The 24837-nt window shown below is 33.5% G+C and overlaps 1 protein-coding gene across 2 annotated transcripts in view; it reads left to right on the top strand.

The window, feature by feature from the left end:
• Positions 1 to 24837, top strand: part of LOC114328394 (protein vav) — a 123496-nt gene that overhangs the window by 6716 nt on the left and 91943 nt on the right. For both annotated transcript variants that reach the window (XM_028277230.1, XM_028277231.1), the window contains exons 2-4: positions 8498 to 8749; positions 16244 to 16416; positions 20835 to 20897. In XM_028277230.1, coding sequence (XP_028133031.1) covers positions 8498 to 8749; positions 16244 to 16416; positions 20835 to 20897 — 488 coding nt within the window. The remainder of the gene's footprint in view (positions 1 to 8497; positions 8750 to 16243; positions 16417 to 20834; positions 20898 to 24837) is intronic.

Here is a 24837-nt window from a genome sequence, read left to right on the forward strand (position 1 = left end):
TTGGGGGATTTTTTGGGGGGAGAGTTATGGAAGATTTTAAGGAGTCATGGGAAATTAAATTTGCGAATATACATAGAACTGTATATCGTCGTCTTAATACTATAACTTGATAACTCGAAATTAGTAGTTTTGAGATAAACGGGTTTAAAGATTTTTAAGATATTTGTGCTGCTCCCATGATGTTGGTAAATACGGAATTCACTTATCAGCTCTAAAATACTGTTCCTTAACTTTTTGGCTACTGATCTATTTAGGAATATGGTGCAAATTTGCTTTCCAATATGGAAAATAACATGAAAAATTAAAGTTATCAACTTTTAGCACTACCATAATGTTAACATTTGGTAATGTCGCATGAGATGCCAAGTTGCATCTAAGCGAACTTTTTAACAAAACTAATATTTTAAGCATTATTTTGGTGAAAATTAGCCCTCTGCCATGGGGGTTGCCAGATCTGCTAACAATTCTAGAATTTTTGCATTAACATGAACCGAATAAACAGATAGCATTTACGTGGTAAGCTCAATGGTTTCAGAAAAACACGTTCTACAACTAGATAACTGGAGTTACCTAGTTATAGCATTCAGTGTATGTCGTATTCACGATTATTTCTATTAAAAAATAGCTTGATAACTTATCTTGTCAAGTTTTAGCACTGAATATTAGCGGCATTTGAGTTTTATCAACTTTCGTCAATCGTAAATAAATACTTAACCCGCTTGAAGCTAGTCATCAAGTTTTTACACAATATAGCGGCAAATAAAATACATCTTGTGAACTAGTTTTCTCAAAAACGTCAATTTTGGAGTTATCAAGTTATAGTACTAAGGCGACGATATTATAATCTCATATAATCGAATAAGATAGGACCTACGAATTATTTCCAGGGCCCTCTGTTGATAAGTAGTATAATTTTGGTTTACATGCGGAAATGTTAATTTATTAACATGCGGAAAATATTTTAATTTGGGGGATTTGAGCTTAATTTGAGTCTCTCTCTAGGACCTCTCACTTGTATGTTGGCCGCAATCTCGCTTCACTGTTTGAATGGGATGGGGCCATTCCATCCGTGTTGACAGTTCATTAGCCCCAATACACACAAAAAATAATCAATTTATAACAACATAACATATTCTGCTATATATTTACATTGTGTACGAATTTTACCCATTCCTTTTTATTTCTGACCAGAGCCCTTCCTTCTACCATGTTGTTCCCCATTTTTCGAATATTTTTCTTAACCCTTTAATCGGCAAAATAGAAATAGGGGGTTCAACTTTCTGAAAATTTTGATTTCGGGGCAATTTTGCTACGTGAAACACAAATGGAAAGTTAATTTTTTGATATTGTTATTGACTCAGCCACAACGTGAAAAAGAAGAATGCCGGCCGCACGGCCGGTATTCGTTCTACAGGGACAAATTAACTAGTGCTTTTTTATTGCTTATAAAAACATTTAAATTGTTATTGATATAAACTTGATAAAAAAAATTAACAGGTAAATACTAATGAAAGAAATACATTAACGACGGACGTAGTAGTCTTTCCAACAATTCTTGGCACCGAAATGACATACATGTAGTTGACATTTCAGGCAGAAAGTGTGTGTTTCTGATTTCTTGCAGTATTTGCAAGCCTTTTTACTACCTGGAATCCATTCAGGAACATGATCTACTCCATCGTAACATACGTCTTCAACAGGATGTGCTGCCTTTATACCAGCTTTGGTACTATTAGTAGTGAGTGGTGAATTTGAATGTCGACCAATGGGTCTTTTCTGAACAGAAGAGCACAGAGCTTGAGCAATTTTCACACGAAATTGGAATAGTCTCATGTTTTTTTCTTGTGAAGCTCCTTCTTCTTTGAAATCTGTTTTCGCAGCATCTTCGTTATATGATCTGATACAAAATGAACGCATTTGTGACAGCCATATCTGGAAAATGGTAAAAGATGCGTTTCATTGCATCCATTGTTTTAATGTGCAATTCACTTCGCCCCATATGAGATTCAATGAGGTCACCTCAAAGAATTAGAAAAAATTAGTATTGCATTGTGACTTTCCGTGTTTGATTAGCATGCCTGTGCCAGTGAAGCTCCCTGCTGATGGTACTATTTGTGGTCCCGTAGCTTCTACAGTTGGTAACGGGGATCTGGGTCTTTTCTTTGGTTTGAATTTAGTGGTTGTTGCTAGTTGTGTGGAAGTTTATGCAAATGGTTCTTTTGATGCTAACTGTACGGGTGATACTGAAACGTCCATTTGAGTATCCTGATCAGTTGTTGGAACTTCTGGTGATGTATTTTCTGATATTATAAGTTCCAGCAAAGTTAATGTTGCCATTTCAGAAGTAGATATATTTGCATGTGGTTCTGAAACACCCACTAAACCTTCACTAACATCAGTGATATTACTTAGCTCCAACGGAAGTTTCGTGGAGAGCTCCAAATCAATGATATTTTCATGTAAACAGGAAAAAATGATCTCATCATTCTCAGCTGTGAGCACATCCGCCTTGTAGTCATAATCCGGATCGGCTATGCTATCATCATCATCTTCGTAAACTATCTCGTCATCTGAATCAAGATTAGAGTTCATGATCTCGTCGATTTGTTCATCGGTTATTGTGGAAAAATCGTATTTTGTCCTTTTTTCCGCGTCTGTCAGCTTGTTATACCTTTTTGCACCATACTTTCTTCGTCTTTGAGATCTATTATTTTCCATGTTCGACAATAGAAAGAAAGAAATGTATAAATAATAAAAATAAAATAATACAAATATGTACTTTTATTCAAATACGTGAAGGACTTATTTTACTGTACACCGACAAGCCGGCTAAAAGGCGGGTATCACTCAATCGCTCAAAAAACAGCACTAATTTTATATTTTTCACCAAATACGCTAGTAAACTATCAAACAAATACTATAAGTACTTACTAAAAAAATATGAAATCAATTGGACAACTAGAACTATTTTATTTTACGATTCGATTACACGTGTTCCAGAGCAATAATTTCTACGTACGATTCACTTGCATGTTTCCACGTTGACCATATTATCTGTCAAGTAACTGAACCTACAACTTTTAAACCGTTGCCACTGGTTGACACTATTCTTGCCGAAAAGCGGTGTAGTTGATGTGAGAGCAAATTAATTTTACATTTTAAAATAATTCGATTATTTTAATGCCGGCCTTATGGCGGGATTACCGATTAAAGGGTTAAGGTTCTATCCCATGTTTATGGTGGTCTGCCTTCCTTCTTTGCATTTTTGCCTGCCAAATTTCTTTCACCGGTTTTGTATAATCTATTCTATGAAGATGACCCCACCTACTGAGTTTCTTTCTACATTTATATTGTATGTTTGACTCTATTTCCAAATCTTCTATTATTATTTGAGTGTTCCATAGTCTATTCTATCTCTTTTGGTAACTCTTCAAACTCATCTAAGCTATTTCATTTCTACTGCCTCTCTGTTCAATCTGTTCATAAGAAACCTATTCGATCAGCCCTTAGAAGATAGAAGATTGAAACGAATCTGACCAGAAGATTTACTTGAGTAAATGTACAGAGAGCCATTGCTGAATGGTACCTGGCATGTGCATACTACAAAATATAAACTGCAGTAAAACCTGCCATATCTGGATCAATGTGACGACAGACCGATCCGGATATGAAAAAATCCGGATATCAATCAAGACCACTTCTTTTATAGTCTCTAAAACGTTTTCTCCTTCATACATTCCAGTAATCAATGCCGTCAATAACCTTCGTCGATAGACCTCTTTTATAGATTCTATAATACATTATTTCGCCATCTTTTAGTTCTTTTGTCTTTCTGTTAGTACCGATGACTTTATTTCGGTAAAACCTCAAAAATACAATTTGAGTAATGGAAAATCATAGCATGGATAATTCACAGCCCGAATAATTCGGCCACAGATAATAGGGGTTCTACTGTAATTACAAACATAGATTAATGTAAATCACCATTCACGAAGTTAAATAGTAAGGTTCTGAAAACACCCAGTTGATTTATAAGATGAGGACACTGGCAAAAATGAATACATAACATGAATTACAATTAAGAAATATTGATATCAAAAGTTTTTTGTAACAGTAATATTTTTTATGTCAGTAACAGTTAACATGCCGTTTATAATAAAAATTCTTGATAAAAACAATTAAGATACAACTATGATCAAGCAAAATCTTTAAGGGGCTATCTTAGTGTAAAAGTATGAAATTCATATACTTTTTTGGGAATTTCTAAAATAAAAAGTACTGTATAAAAAGAAGTACATGTAAAAAAAATTCATAAAAATATATTGAAAATTAAACGATTTATGCGCCATCTGCTGGCACTGGGGAAAAAATAGCTCCACTGCTGTAGTGATTGGGACTAAAACAGATCCTGAAATATAAAATTTCAAAGTGATTATTGAAATATAAGTTACGATTACTGTTATCTTTCTTCCCTTTGACCAGATGACTGAACGATAAATCATTTATTAGGTCTGGTGTATACTTTCGCAGTTACAACAAAAAACACTCTCGGATGCATAGTGAGTTGTTGACACAGACGTCTGATATGGTAACTAATTTATGTGGGTGAGAAAACAGATGGTGGACAGGGTAAAAGCCATGTCTTAACATTTGTATTTGAATGTGCATTTCGAAAGACTAACGTCGTTTCGATTTTGAGAAAAAATAATAAAATAAAATTAGCAGAAATAATAATTATAGCGTAATGCTATATACCCCCCTTCCGAGTGACCAAGACAATAAAATAATACATAATATACCTATATTATAATGAAAAATGAAAATAGATTAAAAAAACAAGACAAAGTTTATACGAGGAGAAAGAAAAAATCACTTAATACACTGTAAACTGACACTTTCTTGGTATATTCCGGTAACTCTTGCTCTTCTCCACGGTCTGTTGTTTGTTTTGCTGGATATTGTCATTTTTTCTGTTTCGTGATGGGTACTTTCGTGAAGCTCGTAAGCTGGTTTCAATCTGTCTATGGAAATTGTTGATTCTTTTTCATTTACCCGGACGACAAAAGTCTTGTCACCTCGCTTAACAACTGGAAAAGGACCGTGATATGGGTTTTCTAAGCTGCTTTTGATTGTATCACGGCGGATGAAAACGTGAGAGGTGGTTTTCATGTCTTTGAAAATGAAGGTACTTTTGGATCCATGATGCGTAGGACGGAGGTTTTCGAAATGGTTTCGAAGCGTTTTTAAATAAATGTGAGCATTGTCGTCGGTGTTTCTTTGTGACGAAAACAATAGTTCACCTGGCAAACACAATGGTTCTCCGTACACGAGTTCGGCGGCTGAAGTACCTAAATCTTCTCTCCACGCTGCTCGTATGCCCAGTAACACTGAAGGTAAGCTTTCGGTCCATCGGATGTTTTCATGACATCGAATTGCTGCTTTTAACTGTCGATGAAACCTTTCTACCATACCATTTGCTTGCGGATGATAGGCGGTTGTCCTTAAATGGGTAGTTCCAGTTAATTTGCATATTGATTTGAAGAGATGCGATTCGAATTGTCGGCCTTGATCTGTTGTGATGCTCTTGGGAGTGCCGAAACGAGCTATCCAACAAAAAAAAAATGTTCTGGCTACTGTGTCTGCTTCTTGATTAGGCATCGGGAAAGCTTCTGGCCAACGTGTGAAACGATCGACATATGTTAAACAGTATCTGTTTCCTTCTGAAACCGGCATCACTATAATGTCTATGTGGACATGTTCGAATCGGCTGGAAGGTGGTAGAAAACTTCCAGTAGGTGAATGTGGCGCGATATTTTCGATTTTTGGCACTGTAGACACGCTCGAGTCCATTTCCTCACATCTGATTTAATGGATGGCCAAACATATCGCTGTGTGATCATCTTCACAGAACTGTTGATTCCGGGATGTGCTAGGTTATGCATGGTTCGTCAAAGGCTTGGATTCGCTGTGGTGTCCATTCGATTGGTGCTTTTCCTTTGACATTACCTTTTAGGGCATCATGTAGTGGTGCTTGTAGCTCAGCTGCATTGGGTATGAACCTTCGGTAGAAGTTTAACATACCTAGAAATCTGCGTAGGTCTTTCACTGTTTTTGGCTGAGTGAAATTTTGTATCCCAAAAAGGCAATCTCGTTTTTGCCGAATTGACACTTCGCTGGATTTATCACAACGCCAAACTGCTTGAGCGTTTTGAAAATCTCTTCCAAATGCGACATATGCTGCTCTTCGGATTCTGATGCAATGAGAATGTCATCGATGTAGGCGTAGGCGAAATCTAGACCACGTAAAATCTCGTCTATGAAACGCTGGAATGTCTGTCCTGCGTTTCGTAAACCCAAAGGCATATATAAATAAATATTTTTAGTAGGTATAGATATGTATATAAGATGTAATTTCAATTAATTTGAATACACAAATATCATGCTTGAGAAATTGTGGAAAAGTTTAGGATTTGTTAAAATTCTGGAGTCGAAAGTACAGTTCAATTCAACAGATGTAACATAATATACCTATGGTATTAACAATATAAACAGGTTATTACAATAAAACAAAGGTTTTTGGAATTTTAATCCTTTATTATATTAGATATAGGGCCGGTACTTTATGTCCCGGTTAAACCGCCATTAGCTAACCGGGTTTAATCAGGACAGAAATATATGCATAGCATAGACATAAACACAATTATACTTATTATTATGATTAGGAGTGCGAAATTGGAAAACCAAGGTGAGGGATAGGAAGCTGATTCTGGAACAGGTCACAAGACTTACCATGGGTTGTGGAGCCAATGATGATGATATTATGATTATACATGATATTACAACAAGAGGCAAGAGGCCCAAAGAGGTACTTTTCTTTTTCTCCGATTAGCTAACCAAGGTTTAACTAGGACATAAAGTACCGGCCCATAATCTATAAAGTTTTCAACCAAAAGTATGTATTACACTTTCATTTTCGTGTCATCAGCATTTGTTTATTTAAACATACTGTCAAAAAAATTAATAGAAAAAACACTATAAAGCTAATTTTTCTATTATTATTTTTGTCCTTTAAAATAACTTCTTTGTTCATACATTCTTTCTAGTTGTGGAAGTCCTTTTAACAGAATGAGATATAAAATAAATTTTAAAGGACAAACACCAATATAATGTATGTATTTATAAATTTATTAATAAACTGCTAATAATAATAAAATACTTAAATCAGTCACCAATATAATATACCTATTTATTTATAAATTTATTAACAAACTGCAGTCCAATAAAAATAAAATTATCAACATTATACTACATTACAATGATCTTTCCATCATGTTCGAAGCATATTATACTGTCAACATTCGTCGGAATATATTCTTTTTAGTAGGTGTGTAGTAGAAGCATAGCATATACTATAAAAACATTCTAAATTTCATGTTTTTTGCATATACACTTCAAAGAATATTCTCGGACCAAATATACTGAGCACATTCATGTACATAGTTACTTAAAATATGCGTAAAAGTTTATTCTTGGAATACACCTTTATCGAATATTGAATATCGAGTCTACCAAGAACATGAAATTGTTATTTGGGAACCATTTAGGCTTGAGTTAAATGGAGAATAATCTTTTAAAACAAACACACACAAAATTTAGTTGCACTAGATTTGCTTCTGGTTGAAAATGTAGGTACTGCCACAGCTTGTTTGATTAACTAACACCATCCTCCTTTTCCAGTATTTCAATGTTTTCTCTATTAACAACTGCAATATTATGTAAAAGTATACAAGCCGATATTATTCTTCAAACAAAAGGTAACTTGCATCTCATTTCACATATTAATATGGGGAATCTTTTCTTCATAAAATACCAAATATTCTTTCAATAACAATTCTTGATACAATTTGTGATTGATTATGCAGCACTCACTTTGTCCATAATTCTCCATTTTATATACCCATCATAATATGCAAAAGTATTTAAAAACTTCTAAACCTAAAATAGCACTTCCATATTGTATGATGGTTATGTTGTTCTTTAACTGACAAAATAATTAAATTCAACGTTTTACTCTTTTCAATGATATTGTATATTTTCTTAATACCCTTACAGGTACAGGAAAAACAAAATAGAATTTTATTTTTATAGGTTATTTTTATATTTACATTTACATTACAAAAATATTATTATGTCATTTGTCAAAATAAAAGATTCCTTGCCACGAGCTAGCATTTTGAATTTCCCGGCGTTGTCAATGTTTAAACAACATGACAACATTGTAAATATTTTGACGCATGCGCAAAGTAGGGAGCGGTACTGTATCTTTAGCCGCACCTCGCGTAGAGAGGTAGGTACTACAGTTGAGGATAGGACAGAAAGATGTCCACAGTGGAATATTGACCTGTTTTTGTATTTTTTTTTTCAGAAAAGATGTGCCTTAAAGATATAAACAGTTAATTTTTGTCAACAATAATTCTCATTCTTAATTTTTTTTTAGCTCAACAACTCAATGGGCCAAGTGAGCATATATAGGCCCGAAACCAACGATGAACTCTGGAAGGAATGCACAACTTGGCTTACGCGATGGGAAGTGCTTAGATCTGATCACAAGGCCAACTGGCCGACCGCTTCTATTGTAGATTTGGCGAATATACTAAGAGATGGTGTATTGCTTTGTAAATTACTTAGTAAAATAGATCCTGTTTGTATAGATATGAAAGATGTCAACTTAAAACCTACTTTAGCGCAAGTAAGTCAACATTTATACATTTACAAATAAATCTTTTAATGCGATTCATAACAATTGTACTGAACTAATGATTACTTTTCTTTTTATATTTTCTTCTTGATATGTCATCCATGACGAATGTGGGCGATCATCATGGCAATCTTTATCTTGTTTGCAGCAGCGAGGAAAAGCTCATAATATATGTTGAGTTGAACCAGGTTCTGAGGTTCTTTAACCATGATGTTCTTCTTCCTGTATTTCGCTTTCCAAATACGAGGATAGATTGATATAAAACTAGCTTTTGATAGATTACTTGATATATCGAATTGCTCTCGGTTCTGACATTTGCCATTCATGGCATTACGTGTGTCAAAATTTTAAGCCAAAAAACTATTAATTTGGTTTTTACAGCCGTCAGAAGCAAAACAACTTTTGTGTTTTACGAAAAGTGGAAAAAATCGAGTATCGTTCAGTGATTAAGTTCCTCGACAAAAAGGGGAAAACGGATGTGCAATTCAAAGCCGACCTGGAAGTCAAACAGTCAAATTTTGGAAAGCTGAATTTGTTCGTGGTCGTATGAGTGTTTTTGATGATGAGCGTCCCGGAAGGCCAAATGAAGTCACCACGCCGAAAATGATCAAAAAGGTCCATGACACGATTATGACAGATCTACGAATGCGTACACAACATCATTCACCATCATTTGGACGTGAAAACGCTATCCGTGCGATGGGTGCCGCGTTTGCTGACAATCGACCAAATGCGAGAACGTGTGACCACTTCTGAGACGCTTTTGGCGATGATACTTCGCGATCCGAAGGATATGTTTCGCCGATGTATCACCGTTGATGAAACCTGGGTGCATTATTACACACCGGAAACCAAAGAACAGTCGCAACTGTTTTCTGGGATGCGAAGGGCATCATTCACATCGACTACTTGGAAAAAGGAAAAACAATCAATGGGGAGTACTACGCAGCATTATTGGACGCAAAAAAATGCTCTTTCACCAAGACAACGCACCACCTCACCGATCGGCCGTTCGAATTGGGCTATTAATTGGTTGAACACCCACACAACGGCGTAACCAGGATGATTCTAAGGGGGGGGGTATAACTTCAAACGCGCTTGATTGGTCAGCATCACATAATGGTGTTAAGCGCATAGAGCTCAAAGTACATCCCAATGGGAGGGGGAGGGAGTTATTACCCCCAAACCCCGATGGTTGCGCCTATGCACCCACAGTATTCCCCAGATCTTGCCGCCAGCGACTTTTTCCTGTTTCCAAACATTAAAAATGGCGAGGAGGACGCCATTTCGCAACAAACGATGAAGTCGTCGCTAAAACTTCGCCCTATTTTGAAGAGCTCGAGCAAAAGTACTATTCCTATGGGATAAAAAAATTGGAACATCGTCTTACTAAGTGTATCGAGCTAAAAAGGGACTATGTTGAGAAATAAATAGATTTAATCCCAAAAAACTTTTAGTTCAGAGAAATAAGGAAAAAAATATCCTGTTGGTGACACAACCCCCTCCAGGAAACCAAATTTTTCGAGTAGTATCTATAATAATAACCTATAATCATCTATAATAATAACCTATATGTTTCCTGCAGGCGATTTTGATGATATACATAGTTATAAACAAATGAAGATCAAAAATCGGTAAATTTTCGCTTTTTTCGTCTAGTACTAAAAAATTAATCATTTTAAACAAATTTGAGAGTAAGAAACTCATAAACCGTATAGAAAACTTCAATATGGCGTTTGCTGAATATGTCTATCCCTATTGGTTGCTTAGAAAATTGCAAAATAAATCATAAATTTTGAGTTTTTATAAATATTCATAACTTATGTAAAAATTAACTTAGAACCTCCTTATTACACGGAATGCTGAAACTTATGGTGCTTAAATCATACCCTAAATTTCAAAGCAATTGGTCAAATAGTTTAAAAGTTATTTAATTTGTTTATCCAAAAATTAATTTTTTTTGCAACACTGTAAATCAGAAAATGATGAAGTTACAGTAATATTTTGGATAGTTTATGAAAGACGAAAATTTACAGTATTAATTTAATTTAAAAAAAAAATGACAAAAAATAATTATAAATATTGCAAAATAATTTTGCAAAAACATGTGAATTAAAAATGGGGGGGCTAACTTTGTCCCTAATTGTCCTAGGACAGTTGTTTTTCTTTCTGAATGTGTATAAAAATTCTGGCTTTCTAAATATGAAAAAATAATTTTTCTACGGGTAACGGTTAAAAAGTTATTCTAATTGTTTATAAGTAAGCAAAAAATCGACATGTTTTTGCCAAATAATTTAACACTGTTTAAAATTATTTTTTGTCATTTATTTTTAATTAAGGTAATAGTATAAATGTTCTTCTTTCATAAACTCTCCGAAGTATTATTGTAACCTCATAATTTTTTGACTTATAGTGTTGCAAAAAAAATGAATTTGGGAAAAACAAATTAAATAACTTTTAAACTATTAGACTAATTGCTTTGAAATTTAAAATATAATTTAAGTACAAGAAGTTTCAGCATTCCGTGTAATAAGAAGATTCTAAGTTAATTTTTACCTAAGTTATGAATATTTAGAAAAACTCAAAATTTATTATTTATTTTGCAATTTTCTAAGCATCCAATAAGGATGGACATATTCAGCGAACGCCATATTGAAATTTTTTATACGATTTATGAGTTTCTCACTCTCAAATTTGTTTAAAGTGCTTAACTTTTTGGTAGTAGACGAAAAAAGCGATAATTTACCGTTTTTGATCTTCATTTGTTTATAACTATGTATATCATTAAAATCGGCTGCAGGAAACATATAGTTTAATAATATAGATGTCCATACTACTTAAAAAAATTTGGTTTCAGGCTGGAGGGGGATGTGTCACGAGAAAAATCTTATTTCTCTGGACTATTTGGTTTTTTTTCTATCAAAGGCTAGTTTTATATCAATTCACCCTCGTATGTTTCATTGCAGGATCGCTTGTAGTAGGACATATCTGGATTAATTTTCTCATATGTCCGAAATAATGAGACTTTCGAGATTTGATGGTGACTTTCGATCCTTATTCATCTTTCTAAGAAACTCCTCACTTGTAACTCGGTTAGTCAACGGGATTTTAATTATTCTCCGATATAACATCTCAAATGATTCCAATCTTTTGCACATATATTTGTTTAAGGTCCACGATTCAACGCCATACAAAAGAACAGATATGTAGCATCGCAGCATTCTTACTTTTATACCAAGAGAGAAGTTGTGACTCCTGAAGAAGGCCCCCATCTGGTGAAAGGTGGATTTAGCTATTCTGATGTGTGCTCTTATTTCCTGGTTGTTGGTCCCTTCTTCCTTTATTATGGTACCGAGGTAGTTTTAGTGCGTCACTCTTTCTACTGAAGTTTGATTAAGGTAGAGTTGACATTCTGTTATCTTTTCTTGCTAATTGTCATGCAATATAATGTCTTCTTTGCGTTTATATTGAGTCCATATCGATGACTGTAATATGTGATTTTGTTCATAAGGACTTCTAGGTTGTCCGCAAATCAGGGGCGTGCGGTGAAATTTGAAACAGGGCAAGCAATTTATAAAAAAAAATGTAAAAACACCTATTTATAATGTAATTCAGTTCTTCTACCCTTTTTCGAAAACTCGTCTATAACTTCCGTGTACAAAGGTGGATATTGTGACATTTCTTTAATCAGATTATATTTAATTGAAAAAAAAAACAAGTAAAATCCTTTATAAAAGGATATAGTAGGGAGTATAGTAAGGCAGGGAGTATACTACTAAATATACTCCCCACGGAGAAAAAGTACGACTTTCCTCCCTACAATCAGGTCAGGAAATGTATATTTTCGATAGAGGTAGGTGGAAAAAACATTAGTAACTCATTGGCAATATTTTTTGTGTCAGTGCTCATTGTGCTCAATATCCTCAGTCACATATAAAACTGTTAGTTCCGAACGTAAGGAAATCAAGTCAAAATATTTCCCATAAAGACGCATCAAAGATATTGTTTATTTTTCAGGAAAATGTGTTTTTTTAATTTATTAAAATTGCACAGCTGAAGATAGTCTCGATCATCAAAATTATTAAAACCTATTTTCCATTCGTTGGCATATTTGATCTAAAATCTGATAGTATAGTCGGCGGTAGCACGATTTGACATTTCCAACATTATCAGTGCGTTTGCGTTTCCTTTTAGGCTCAAAACTTCTTGCCATCATATTATTCGAGCATTTTTCAAAGTCATCTCTCTCTTTTTGTTAATAACATCTTTAAATTCTCTAATTTTTTTACACAGAAACCAATCTCGCTTATCTTGCATTGCAATACATTAAATACATTATCTGAGAATGGAAATATTTCTGAGAAAAGCAAAGTAAAAAATTAAAATTCAAATAATTTAAACTATCCAAAAATCATCTCGAGCTATTTATGGTTTCTCTATTCCACTTTTCACATTTTCACCATTTTCCAAAACGCTAATACATATTTATAATATATTTATACAGAGAGAGTCTGTAATTTGGAATAAATTCAATATCTCAAATACTCATTGTTTTTTTGAAAAATGCTCGGACCCGTCGATTAGTATTTCAAATTGTCCTTTTTGACATACAATAATAATGTATACAGGGTGTCCCAATTTAGAGATATTATGTCATCGTTGTTTTTCTTAAATGGCAACAATGTCATTTTGATAACTATTTTGATAGGGTGTGTAAAGTTATACACAACTGCAAAATATCAAATTTTTATTTTCTACCATTTATAAGATGATAGAAAATAACAAAGTTATGTCTGTAATTTGGAAGAAATTCAATAATTAAAATACTAATAATTATTTTTTTGAAAAATGCTCAGACCCGTCGATTAATATTTCAAATTGTCATTTTTGACGTACAGTAATAATGTATACAGGTTGTCCCAATTTAGAGATATGACGTCATCGTTGATTTTCTTAAATGGCAACGCTTTCATTTTGATAGCTATTTTGATAGGGTGTGTAAAGTTATACACAACTGCAAAATTTCAAATTTTTATTCCCTACCATTTACAAGATAATAAAATATAACAAACTTATGAAAAACAAGTAATCAAATAATAATTAAATTTAATTATTTCAATTAAGCAAATACTCATAATGTCGCCCTCAAGTATTGTCAAATTGTCAATGGGCAACGTTATGAGCATTTGCTTAATTGAAATAATTAAATTCAATTATTATTTAATTACTTGTTTTTCATAACTTTGTTATTTTTTATTATCTTGTAAATGGTAGGGAATAAAAATTTGAAATTTTGCAGTTGTGTATAACTTTACACACCCTATCAAAATAGCTATCAAAATGACAGTGTTGCCATTTAAGAAAATCAACGATGATGTCATATCTCTAAATTGGGACACACTGTATATATTATTATTGTATGTCAAAAAAGACAATTTGAAATACTAATCGACGGGTCTGAGCATTTTTTTTAAAAAACAATTAGTATTTTAATTATTGAATTTATTCCAAATTGCAGACATAACTTTGTTATTTTCTATTATCTTCTAAATGGTAGAGAATAAAAATTTGATATTTTGCAGTTGTGTATAACTTTACACACCCTATCAAAATAGCTATCAAAATGACAGTATTACCATTTAAGAAAATCAACGATGACGTCATATCTCTAAATTGGGACACCCTGTATACATTATTATTGTATGTCAAAAAGGACAATTTGAAATACTAATCGACGGGTCTGAGCATTTTTCAAAAAAACAATTAGTATTTGAGATATTGAATTTATTCCAAATTACAGACTCTCTCTGTATAAATAATATTTAGTATATTTATAATATAAATAATTCTATATATTTATTTATATAAATAATTCAATAAAATCCATCTTCATAATTCCACAAAATCAGTCGACCAAGCCCATCATTGTCAAGTGCTGGTAAATCCTATTTCAATTCAAATCATCTTCGTATGCAATTGACAAAACTGCTTATAAGCTAAAGATATGCCCGAAATTTGAACTCGCCGGTCAGCGTGTAACCCCTAACCCCGATGATTTTTACATAGGCCTGAAGAGAAGCAACTTTAAAATCAGATTATTATGCTGACATAACTCGAATACCACCATAGAAATACGATTATGGTCCGAGTACGGAAGGATGCAGCATGCAACGCTGCTTACGTGTTTACCAGCATTTCATTGCTTTGATATTTACTGTATGACAAAAATAGAGTACGTTTGTCTTTTCTTATTAGGTACTTGCTGCTTGTACTACATAATTAAATATTCTGGTATACAACTTAAAATCCTGCTTATGTGTTTGTTCATTTTTTTTTAATAATCTCAGTTACTCAATTGGTACGGCATTACTACGAAAACCAAGGGAAGCAATGCTTCCCTTGCTTCCATGGACCGCACGCCCCTGCCGCAAATACAATGATTTCATCAGCATATCTGACGTTGTTTAACGGGTACCCGTTTAGTAGAATGCATGTTTCAGTTTGTGCAAAGCTTCGCTAAATATTCTTTCAGAGTAAATATTGAAGAGTTGAGGAGACAAAATACAACCTTTCTCCACTCCACGTATGATTTTGACATATTCGGTGCATTCACCTTCAATTCTGAGATATGCTGTCTGATTCCAGTAAAGGTTTCCAATTATTTTCAGATCTTAGTTGTTCATTTTTGTTTCTTTTAATATTTGCATCATCTTGGAATGCTGTACTCGATCAAACGCTTTCTCTTAGTCAACAGTCACGCGTATACGTCGCCATTGCTCTGAAATAAGACTGTCGTTTGCATCTCTGGAATAAGACTTTTACTGTGAACAAAGCCTCTCTTTTAGAGGGAATTTTAGAAGACGACTCATGAGGCTTATCGTACGGTATTCTTCGCATTTCTTGGCTCTTGCTCTTTTTGGAAGTGTAATACTCAATAACTCAAACTTCAGCCATTCTGTTGATATTTCTCCAGCGTTATATATGTTGTTGACTATCTTTGTGATTATTAGTATTGATTCGTTGTCCATTAGTTTGAGTAGTTCTGCTTGTATATTATTGAGGCCTGCTGCATTACCATCCTTTAGCTGTGTTATTGCAGAATATACTTTCTGTTGCAATATTCTTTCTCCATCATTTACCTCATCTTCTAGCTGAGAGATATTATCTCTTTGGTCTTCAAACAGTTTCTCTATGTATTCTTTCCACGTTCTTATTTTACTCTGTTTGTTCAAGATGATGTTTCCGCCAGAGATAGTTAGATTTCCTTTCTGTCTCTGTCTTAGTTTACCTGTTAGTTCTTTCCTCGTTAACTTTCCTAGGTACATTGTGACTATCATACTTTAACTGTAGAGTCTCAATATCTTCGCATCTATCCATTACTTATTTTTTTGCTCTTCTTCTTTCTTTGCTGCTTCTCTTTCTTATTGTTATATTATTGTTATATTTATCGTTTTAATAAAACTTATCTTGCTTTTTTGGTTTCAGTTTTTGTGTCTAAGAAATATCAATCTATTTTTAAAAATATGTGAGAAAAATTTTGCACTGAAACAGTCTGACTTATTTGAAGATACCATGTTATTTGATCTGACGAATTTCCATAAAGTATTATGTACATTATCAAAGCTTTCTTTGTGTTCAAAAGCCAGGTTTCAAGTACCGTAAGTATAACTTTGTTTTTTAATAGTAGCTTTAAATAATAATTTGGTCTTTAATATTTTTAACTGAGTACAACTTGTACTTGTACAGATTGACAATCCGTCGCTGAAGTATATCCCATACAAGCTCGATGAGATTAACCCATTTAGCGCCAAAGGTGCGAAAACGCACCATTTTTTTGTAGAATTTTTTTTGACAATTCGTTAATTTTTTTTTAAATCTTTGTATTTTTTAAGTAACCACAAGATATAAGTGTAACTAAATTTAATTTTGTTTAATTTCCAAACTCGTGCTTTCATCACAAAAATATTTTCTAAATGTCCGACATTTTCAATCCTTCGACACAACTTTATTTTTACTGTAGTAATTTTATTGGCATAACACTTTTATGGTCAAATAAATTAAAATATTATTTTTTTAACCTATTTGTACACCAATTCTTATAAAAATACAAAAAAAATATTTTCTGAGTCATCAAATCTCGTGTTTGAAAATAATGGTTCGATAACGAACCATTGGCGGAAGTCGACATATAATCCTGTCTGATCAGGAATAAGTCAAGGTGATGCACAGGCAGTAATTTGTTGGGATATTTATTTATTATGTGTAAAAACACGTATCCACTAGGCTTGCGCTCCGAGCTCCTTCAACTGCTCCACATAGTGGACACGTTTGGCGCTCCCGGACTGTGCAATTGTGCGCACTCTGCCTCGGCGCTCCAATCTGTGGACAATTTATATGTAAGGGAGCACATACCGTATCGATTGGAGCAGTTGCAGGGAGCGCGGAGCGCAAGAAGTTCGTGAACATAGTGGATGGTTGGCGCTCTCGGACCATGCAACAGTGTGCGCTCCTCCTCAACGGTCCAATAGGTGGCGGTTTATATGTAGAGGAGCGCATGCATGTAGATGGGAGCAGTTGCAGGGAGCGCGGAGCGCAAGAAGTTTGTGAATATAGTGGATGGTTGGCGCTCCCGGACCGTGCAACAGTGCGCGCTCCGCCTCGGCGTTCCAATTGGTGTCGGTTTATATGTAGAGGAGCGCATACCGTATCGATTGGAGCAGTTGCAGGGAGCGCAGAGTGCAAGAGGTTTGTGAATATATTGGATGGTTGGCGCTCCCGGACCGTGCAACAGTGCGCCAACGACCGTGCGGCAGTGCCTCGGTGGTCCAATATTACGAACGTAGTGGATACGTACCTTTAGAAAGACGGGTAGTCTGGTATTCAGTTTTGTTATAATCTAGGGTGGGGGAGGGGGCTACATAAGGGAGGCTGTGTAGTGTTATAGACAATAAGTCGATTTGTCGAATTTATGCAACTGGCGCAGTGCAAGATACAGGATTGGAAAGTGTAAACTGGAAATATCTAAAATAATCTAAGATAATAAGAAGAAGGTGTAGGCAATGTTCTAACCATACTATTTTTGTTTATCAAAACTTCCAGGTCCATTTACACTCTAAATGTTTTGAGACTTTTCACAAAAAATAAAATTGTGTAATTAAATTTTTATATCTCATTTCCGCCAAAGGTTCGAAAACGAACCATTTTGTTGTTGTGACACCTGCCATTATCAAAGTGTAAAATAATTTTTTTACGAATGTTTAAGTTTATTTTACTCTAGTTAATCAAATATATTACATATTATTGCAGTATTTCTTTGCTTGGCGGTTAATGGGTTAAAGTCTGGCGATGTGCTGGCCACCGTAAAAGTAAATCCTCATGATGAAACCAATTTCTTACTATTGTTGCAGAAGGTCAACAGATTCTAAGATACGATCAATATATTGATATTGATTCAAAGGGTATTATACAAAAACAAAACAGTTAGATGATGAAAAATTATTCTAGCCCACATCATAACGTGTAGACCATTTTATGGACGAACACTCTGTGTCTGAGTCTCCCTTCTTGACCAGGTCCTTTGAAAGTTTTTGAAAGACCACCCTCAATCATATTCACAGCACTTACCGTTTAATGTTGCGTTTACTTCCAACGCTCCATGACTATTGTTGCGTTTAAAAATCTTGTTTTAATAAAATTTTAAAGTAAATACAGACTATCTTTAAAATTTGAAGCACTGTTCTTTACAATTTGTAAAAATAAAACATTGCAATTGACAGGTTAATTTTCATGGCATATCTTAACTTGTAGAGAACAAGTTTTCAAATCGAACGGTATGTACTAACAAAAAAGTGTTTGTTTTTATTGAAAAAAGTGGAATAATAGTGTTGTTTCTTAGACTTTAATGTTAATTAATTGGTATGTTGGATTCTGTTAAAAGCCTTTTCAAAATCAATAAATAAATAAGCATATATTTTGTAAATAATTGATGGATTCGACCGTTACTTGATGGAAGTTCATTTTATCTAATAATAAAACACTGAAAACATTTGTTTTCTATACTTCCACAGAATTTATTATAACTAAGTGACTACAGCTGTTTCGGCAGAGTGCCTTTCTCAAGTGATATAGTTTACAATGTGTTTGACTTTTTAAGTCTTCAACTGAAGAGGTTGAGGAGTGGGGAGCTGTTTGTCTCGAGTTGGTCATTCAGAATTATATCTGTATTTTTCAGTTTATTAATTTCCATAGATTCTAAAAAAGATAGCTTAAGGTCTTTATTTTGAATATGCATAATTTGAAACTCTTCATTGAAAGAATGATTATGATCTAGAAGGTGAAGTGCGTATGTAGATGTGTCTGTTTTTCTATTGTTGAATGCCCTTTTGTGTTCTGCTATCCGTTTGTTAAAAGTTCTGCCAGTTTGACCGATGTACGTTTTCGAACAGTCACCACACGTTAGTTTGTACACACCACTCTGTAGTTGCTTTCTCTTTCGGCTTTTATTGTTCTTAATTAATTTGCTTAAGTTGTTGTTAGTTCTGAAAGCTGGTGTTATTCCTTTCTTTTTTATGTATCTGGCTATTTTTGTTGTTATCTTGCCAGTATATGTGAGAGAGCAGAAGGTACTGGGTTCTTTCTGTGGTGGTGGATACACTAATTTCAGGGCTTTCTTATGGAGTTTTTGGTTTAAAATTTTGTTAACTGTTTGTTCGTTATAGCCGTTGTTTACTGCTATTTGTTTAATTATGTTTAGTTCTATCTCGAAGTTATTGTTTGTCATGGGAATTTCTGTCAGTCTATGTATCATGCTATGGTAGGCTGCTAATTTGTGTTGTGTAGGATGGGATGATGAATTGTGTATAGTTGTGTCAGTATGGGTAGGTTTATGATATACGGAGAACTCATGTTTGTTGTGTAGTATGGAAATCGTTACATCTAGAAAGTTGAAGTATTGAGTTTACAATAGAAACAGAACAGAATAACTCCATAAACTTTCTAGATGTAACGATTTCCAGACTACACAACAAACATGAGTTCTCCGTATATCATAAACCTACCCATACTGACACAACTATACACAATTCATAATCCCATCCTACATAACACAAATTAGCAGCCTACCATAGCATGATACATAGACTGACAGAAATTCCCATGACAAAAAATAACTTCGAGATAGAACTAAACATCATTAAACAAATAGCAGTAAACAACGGCTATAACGAACAAACAGTTAACAAAATTTTAAACCAAAAACTCCATAAGAAAGCCCTGAAATTAGTGTATCCACCACCACAGAAAGAACCCAGTACCTTCTGCTCTCTCACATATACTGGCAAGATAACAACAAAAATAGCCAGATACATAAAAAAGAAAGGAATAACACCAGCTTTCAGAACTAACAACAACTTAAGCAAATATATTAAGAACAATAAAAGCCGAAAGAGAAAGCAACTACAGAGCGGTGTGTACAAACTAACGTGTGGTGACTGTCCGAAAACGTACATCGGTCAAACTGGCAGAACTTTTGACAAACGGATAGCAGAACACAAAAGGGCATTCAACAATAGAAAAACAGACACTTCTACATACGCACTTCACCTTCTAGATCATAATCATTCTTTCAATGAAGAGTTTCAAATTATGCATATTCAAAATAAAGGCCTTAAGCTATCTTTTTTAGAATCTATGGAAATTAATAAACTGAAAAATACAGATATAATTCTGAATGACCAACTCGAGACAAACAGCTCCCCACTCCTCAACCTCTTCAGTTGAAGACTTAAAAAGGCAAACACATTGTAAACTATATCACTTGAGAAAGGCACTCTGCCGAAACACTGTAGTCACTTAGTTATAATAAATTCTGTGGAAGTATAGAAAACAAACGTTTTCAGTGTTTTATTATTACATATATTTTGTGTTTACGTATTTTTTACATCTCGTTTTATAAACGGCATATTATGCAAACACATGTAGGAAACCTAACTTTTTCTATAAAATGTTTCGGATTAATGTGTTATGTATTTATTAAAATAATCATTATAGTTATTAACACTAAATTTTCACCTTGTAGGGGATTTGCCGCCCAAAAACTGAAAAGAGAGGAGGAAATGATATTTCAGAGTCTCAGGAGTGTGTAAGTATAATTTGAAAATAATTCTAACTAATAACAAATAAGAATGTATAAAATTATACTATATTATAATGTTGAAAGTGTAAACAATGAAATAGTCAATCGAATTCTGATAAAAACACTGATATTTTTCACCGCGACTGATGTAACCCAACGCCTAATTTTTTTATATATAGATATTAAAAAAACTGCATTGTTCTGTGCAACATATTGTATTGTTTGACACGTGGTGTATTTAGGAAATTTTCATAGTGTAGTAAATAACACGTGTTTCAAATAATTTTATATTGTTCTGTATTTTACGCTCCTGTCACCATTTTTTCATTTTTGAGACGCCTAAAACGTATAAAGTATATTGTTGGACATGGCTTATCCTTTCATTATATGTATTCCCTATTGTTTTATTTTGCCTCCAAAGTACTTTAATGCCTGGTTGTACCAACATATTTTAAGCTCAAAATTAGCCCAGCTCAGCTTATAGATTGGGCTGGCTGACTTAAATATCTCTTACGTTGCACCATAATTTTCGAGTCTTAACTTATTATCAATTATATCTACATATACATATATTATACCTAGTATTATAATATTCTTATTATATTATAATTATATTATATTAATTCTTATCTTATTCTCGTCTTAGCTTAAGATCTGTTGGTTTTAATTATTTTATTACTTTTATGTGCAACCTTAATTCTGGGGCCACACTAGCGTCTAATGCCGTTAATTATCGCATTATTTGCATTACAGAGATGGCAGATAATACGATAATTAACGGCATTATATGCTAGTGTGGCCCCAGCATAACACAGATCATACTTCCTTTGGTTACATGTAAAACATGAAACCATTTGCATTTTAGTCTATTCTACCGTACTTTAATCAACGTATTTATGGACATAGGTCTCCCCTTGTTTCATCCACCGACCTTTATTCAGTTCTGTTAAGGGGGGGTATGGTTTGAAATATTTAATTTTTTCTTATTATTTCAAATAAAAGTGCATATTTTCAAGAATACTCTCTGAAAATTTCAGATTGATCGGAGTAAAATTACCCGATATACAGAGTGTTAAATATCCCTACCTTCAACTCGCTTTACCGCGGCTTCGCGCCAGCACGCTTGAGCGTAGTGAGAAACGTTAAACAACTGTTCGCCTTCTCTTTTTTAGATTACTCCGCAATTCAAAAAAGATATTCCAATGTTCATCACTTTACGATTTGGCAGACAAATAAGATGAAGATGCAGTTGTCAAAACTTAAAAACGCATTTTTCTCAAAAAACTACTTGACCGATCTACCTGAAAATTTGCATAGATTTTCTTTAGACATTTCGTGAGGTAACAACGTCGAGATATTTTTCGTTTTGCGCTTATTTTTTGTTCAACCATATTAAATCTGTTGGTTTTCACAAAATTTTTATCAAAAATTTCGTATTTTTGACTTCTGAGTGATACCAAAAATTCAAAAATCATTGACGTTGTTACCTCGTGAAACTCATAAGCTAATTAAATCTTTTTGAATTTTTTGTTTCGTATGATCCAGTGATTAGTTCTGATGTCCATCGCAAAATCCATTTTTTTTTGAGCTGCCTGCCAAAATTTGTTACCAATGGCTTATTTTTCAATATTTTGGATTGAATTTTTTCTTAAATATTCTTCGAATTGTACTTAATATGTTTATTTAATTTAAAAATAAAATAATTCTACCATAGCTTCGAAAAAAATTCACGAAAATGTGCTTGATATGTTGATTTCAAACCATACCCCCCCTTAATGTACTTTGGTTCCAGATCTTTTCCTGATATTCTCATTGAATAGTTTCATGTTCTCTGACTGAACTTTCTTTGGACCACAAGCTTTTCTATCTTTAAGGGATATTATTGCTGCTTCCACTTTCTCTAAAAGGATGTTGAGGCTTGTTATGGTGTTCGTTATTTACTGTTCTACTCTTAGATCTGAGAACAATTCGTGTAATTTTTTCATGTTTATTTTATTTATTCGATATCTACAAATATTTTTTGTCATTTTGATTTTTCATATTGATTTCTTCTTAAATTTTCCTTTTATTTACTTGACTTGTTGTAAACACCAAATGTGTCATGTTTTGACCTATATTTGTGCATATCATTATCTGTTTTCTTCTTTCGTCTTTCTTCCATTGATTGCAGAATCTCATCAGGCATCGAGGATTTCTTCTTGGCTATGTCATTTACTAGCGTTTGCTGTTTTGGGAAGTGGAATGGATATTGATAAAATAGCCAGTCTTTTGATGAGTGACCTCATATATGTTGTTGAATAATTTCGTAAGAGATATTTGGTGTACCTCTAATAGCTTTAAAATTTAACCATGTATGTCATCAGGTCCAGATGGTTTTCCATTTTTAAATTGCTTAATGGCCATAGTTACTTCTTCTTTTGTTATTTCTGGGCCGTATCTATTGTCTATTTCAGTCGTTCTTCTTGCTGTGTCTTCGAATAATTCTTGCATGTATTATTTTTATATTGATGTAATCAAAATCTGGCCTTCCATGTCTAAAACTATGCCCGCATTACGTTGTTGCCTGACATTGAAATGAGTGGAAGAAAATTGTAACGAAAGCTAAGTCATACAACAAACTTTAACAACACACAAGGAGAATGCGGAGGAAACAAATGGAAATAAATTAATATTAATATATGATACAGCTCAATTATACAGGGTGAGTCATGAGGAACTGTACATACTCGTACCTCTTATAGACCCAAACGAACTAATTTTTTAAAGCCGGACCTGATTTTTTTCTAGTTTGAATAAATCAGTTGATTGGGTGGTAATAGTGTAACGATTGACCAAAATAAGAGAGCATCGATCTGACCGTTCAAAAATTATAACGAATACAAATTTTCTTTCAAAATGCGAAACTCGCCCTGTATATTAAAAAACAATGGGAGCAGACACTGTTTAATGGTCATTTGTTATTCCCCATAGGAGCCTCTATACAAGGTAGGAGTATGTACAGTTCCTCATGACTCACCCTGTATACCCTTCCTCTAAACTAAAACATTGAAGTTTATTAGGTGGCTCTAATAATATGATCACCCACTGTACATGCTAAGCCACCAAAAATACATGGGTTAAAACTCTTAAACTGTCGACTAAAAGTCTTACATTGACATGTTGTATACTAATAGTCGAGGAAATGAAGCTGAAAAAATGGCAAAACCTCGCAATTTTTTCGTCCAGCATCGATTTGTACAAAAATTTGGGATTAGGCTCATTACACCCCCGAGTTCATTTTCTATATTGAGCCGTTGTACGCTTTTGGTTTTTAAGGGTGAAAACTACCCTTAATTGTAAAAAATTATAAATAACATTTTAAACTTTAATATTGTCAACATTTGGTTCTTATTAGTTACATAATGATTGTTGTATGCTTTTAGATATACTATCATAATATTTCAACCCTTAAAACCACCCTTGTTGGAGCTATATATAAAAAATTTACTTATCCTAAAAGAATAATTTCGGCATGCATCGATTTACATAAAAATTTGGGATTAGGATCATCTCACTCTGTACTTCATATTCTATATCATGCTTAAGGGCGTTGATTATTTTTAGGGGTGTAAACTACCCCTTATTCTCAAAAATTTTATAAAAACATTGTAAACTTTAATATGGGTAAAACTTGGTTTTGGTTGGTTAAATAATGATTGTTTTATACTTTAGGATATAATATAATATTTCAACCCTTAAAAACCACCCTTAATAACATTAGAGTTTTAATAAGTAGAAATTTTAATAGATCTATACAGAAAAAAAGTAGAATTAAAGAATTACAAAAACATTTATTTACACAAAAATACGAATTTACAAATATGTACAAATACAAATAGTTTTTTGTCATCTTTCAGTATACGAACCGGTTCTGTGGTATTATACATACATTGAAAATTATCCATAA

Source organism: Diabrotica virgifera, chromosome 5 (genome assembly GCF_917563875.1).
Source record: "Diabrotica virgifera virgifera chromosome 5, PGI_DIABVI_V3a".
Lineage (NCBI taxonomy): Eukaryota > Metazoa > Arthropoda > Insecta > Coleoptera > Chrysomelidae > Diabrotica > Diabrotica virgifera.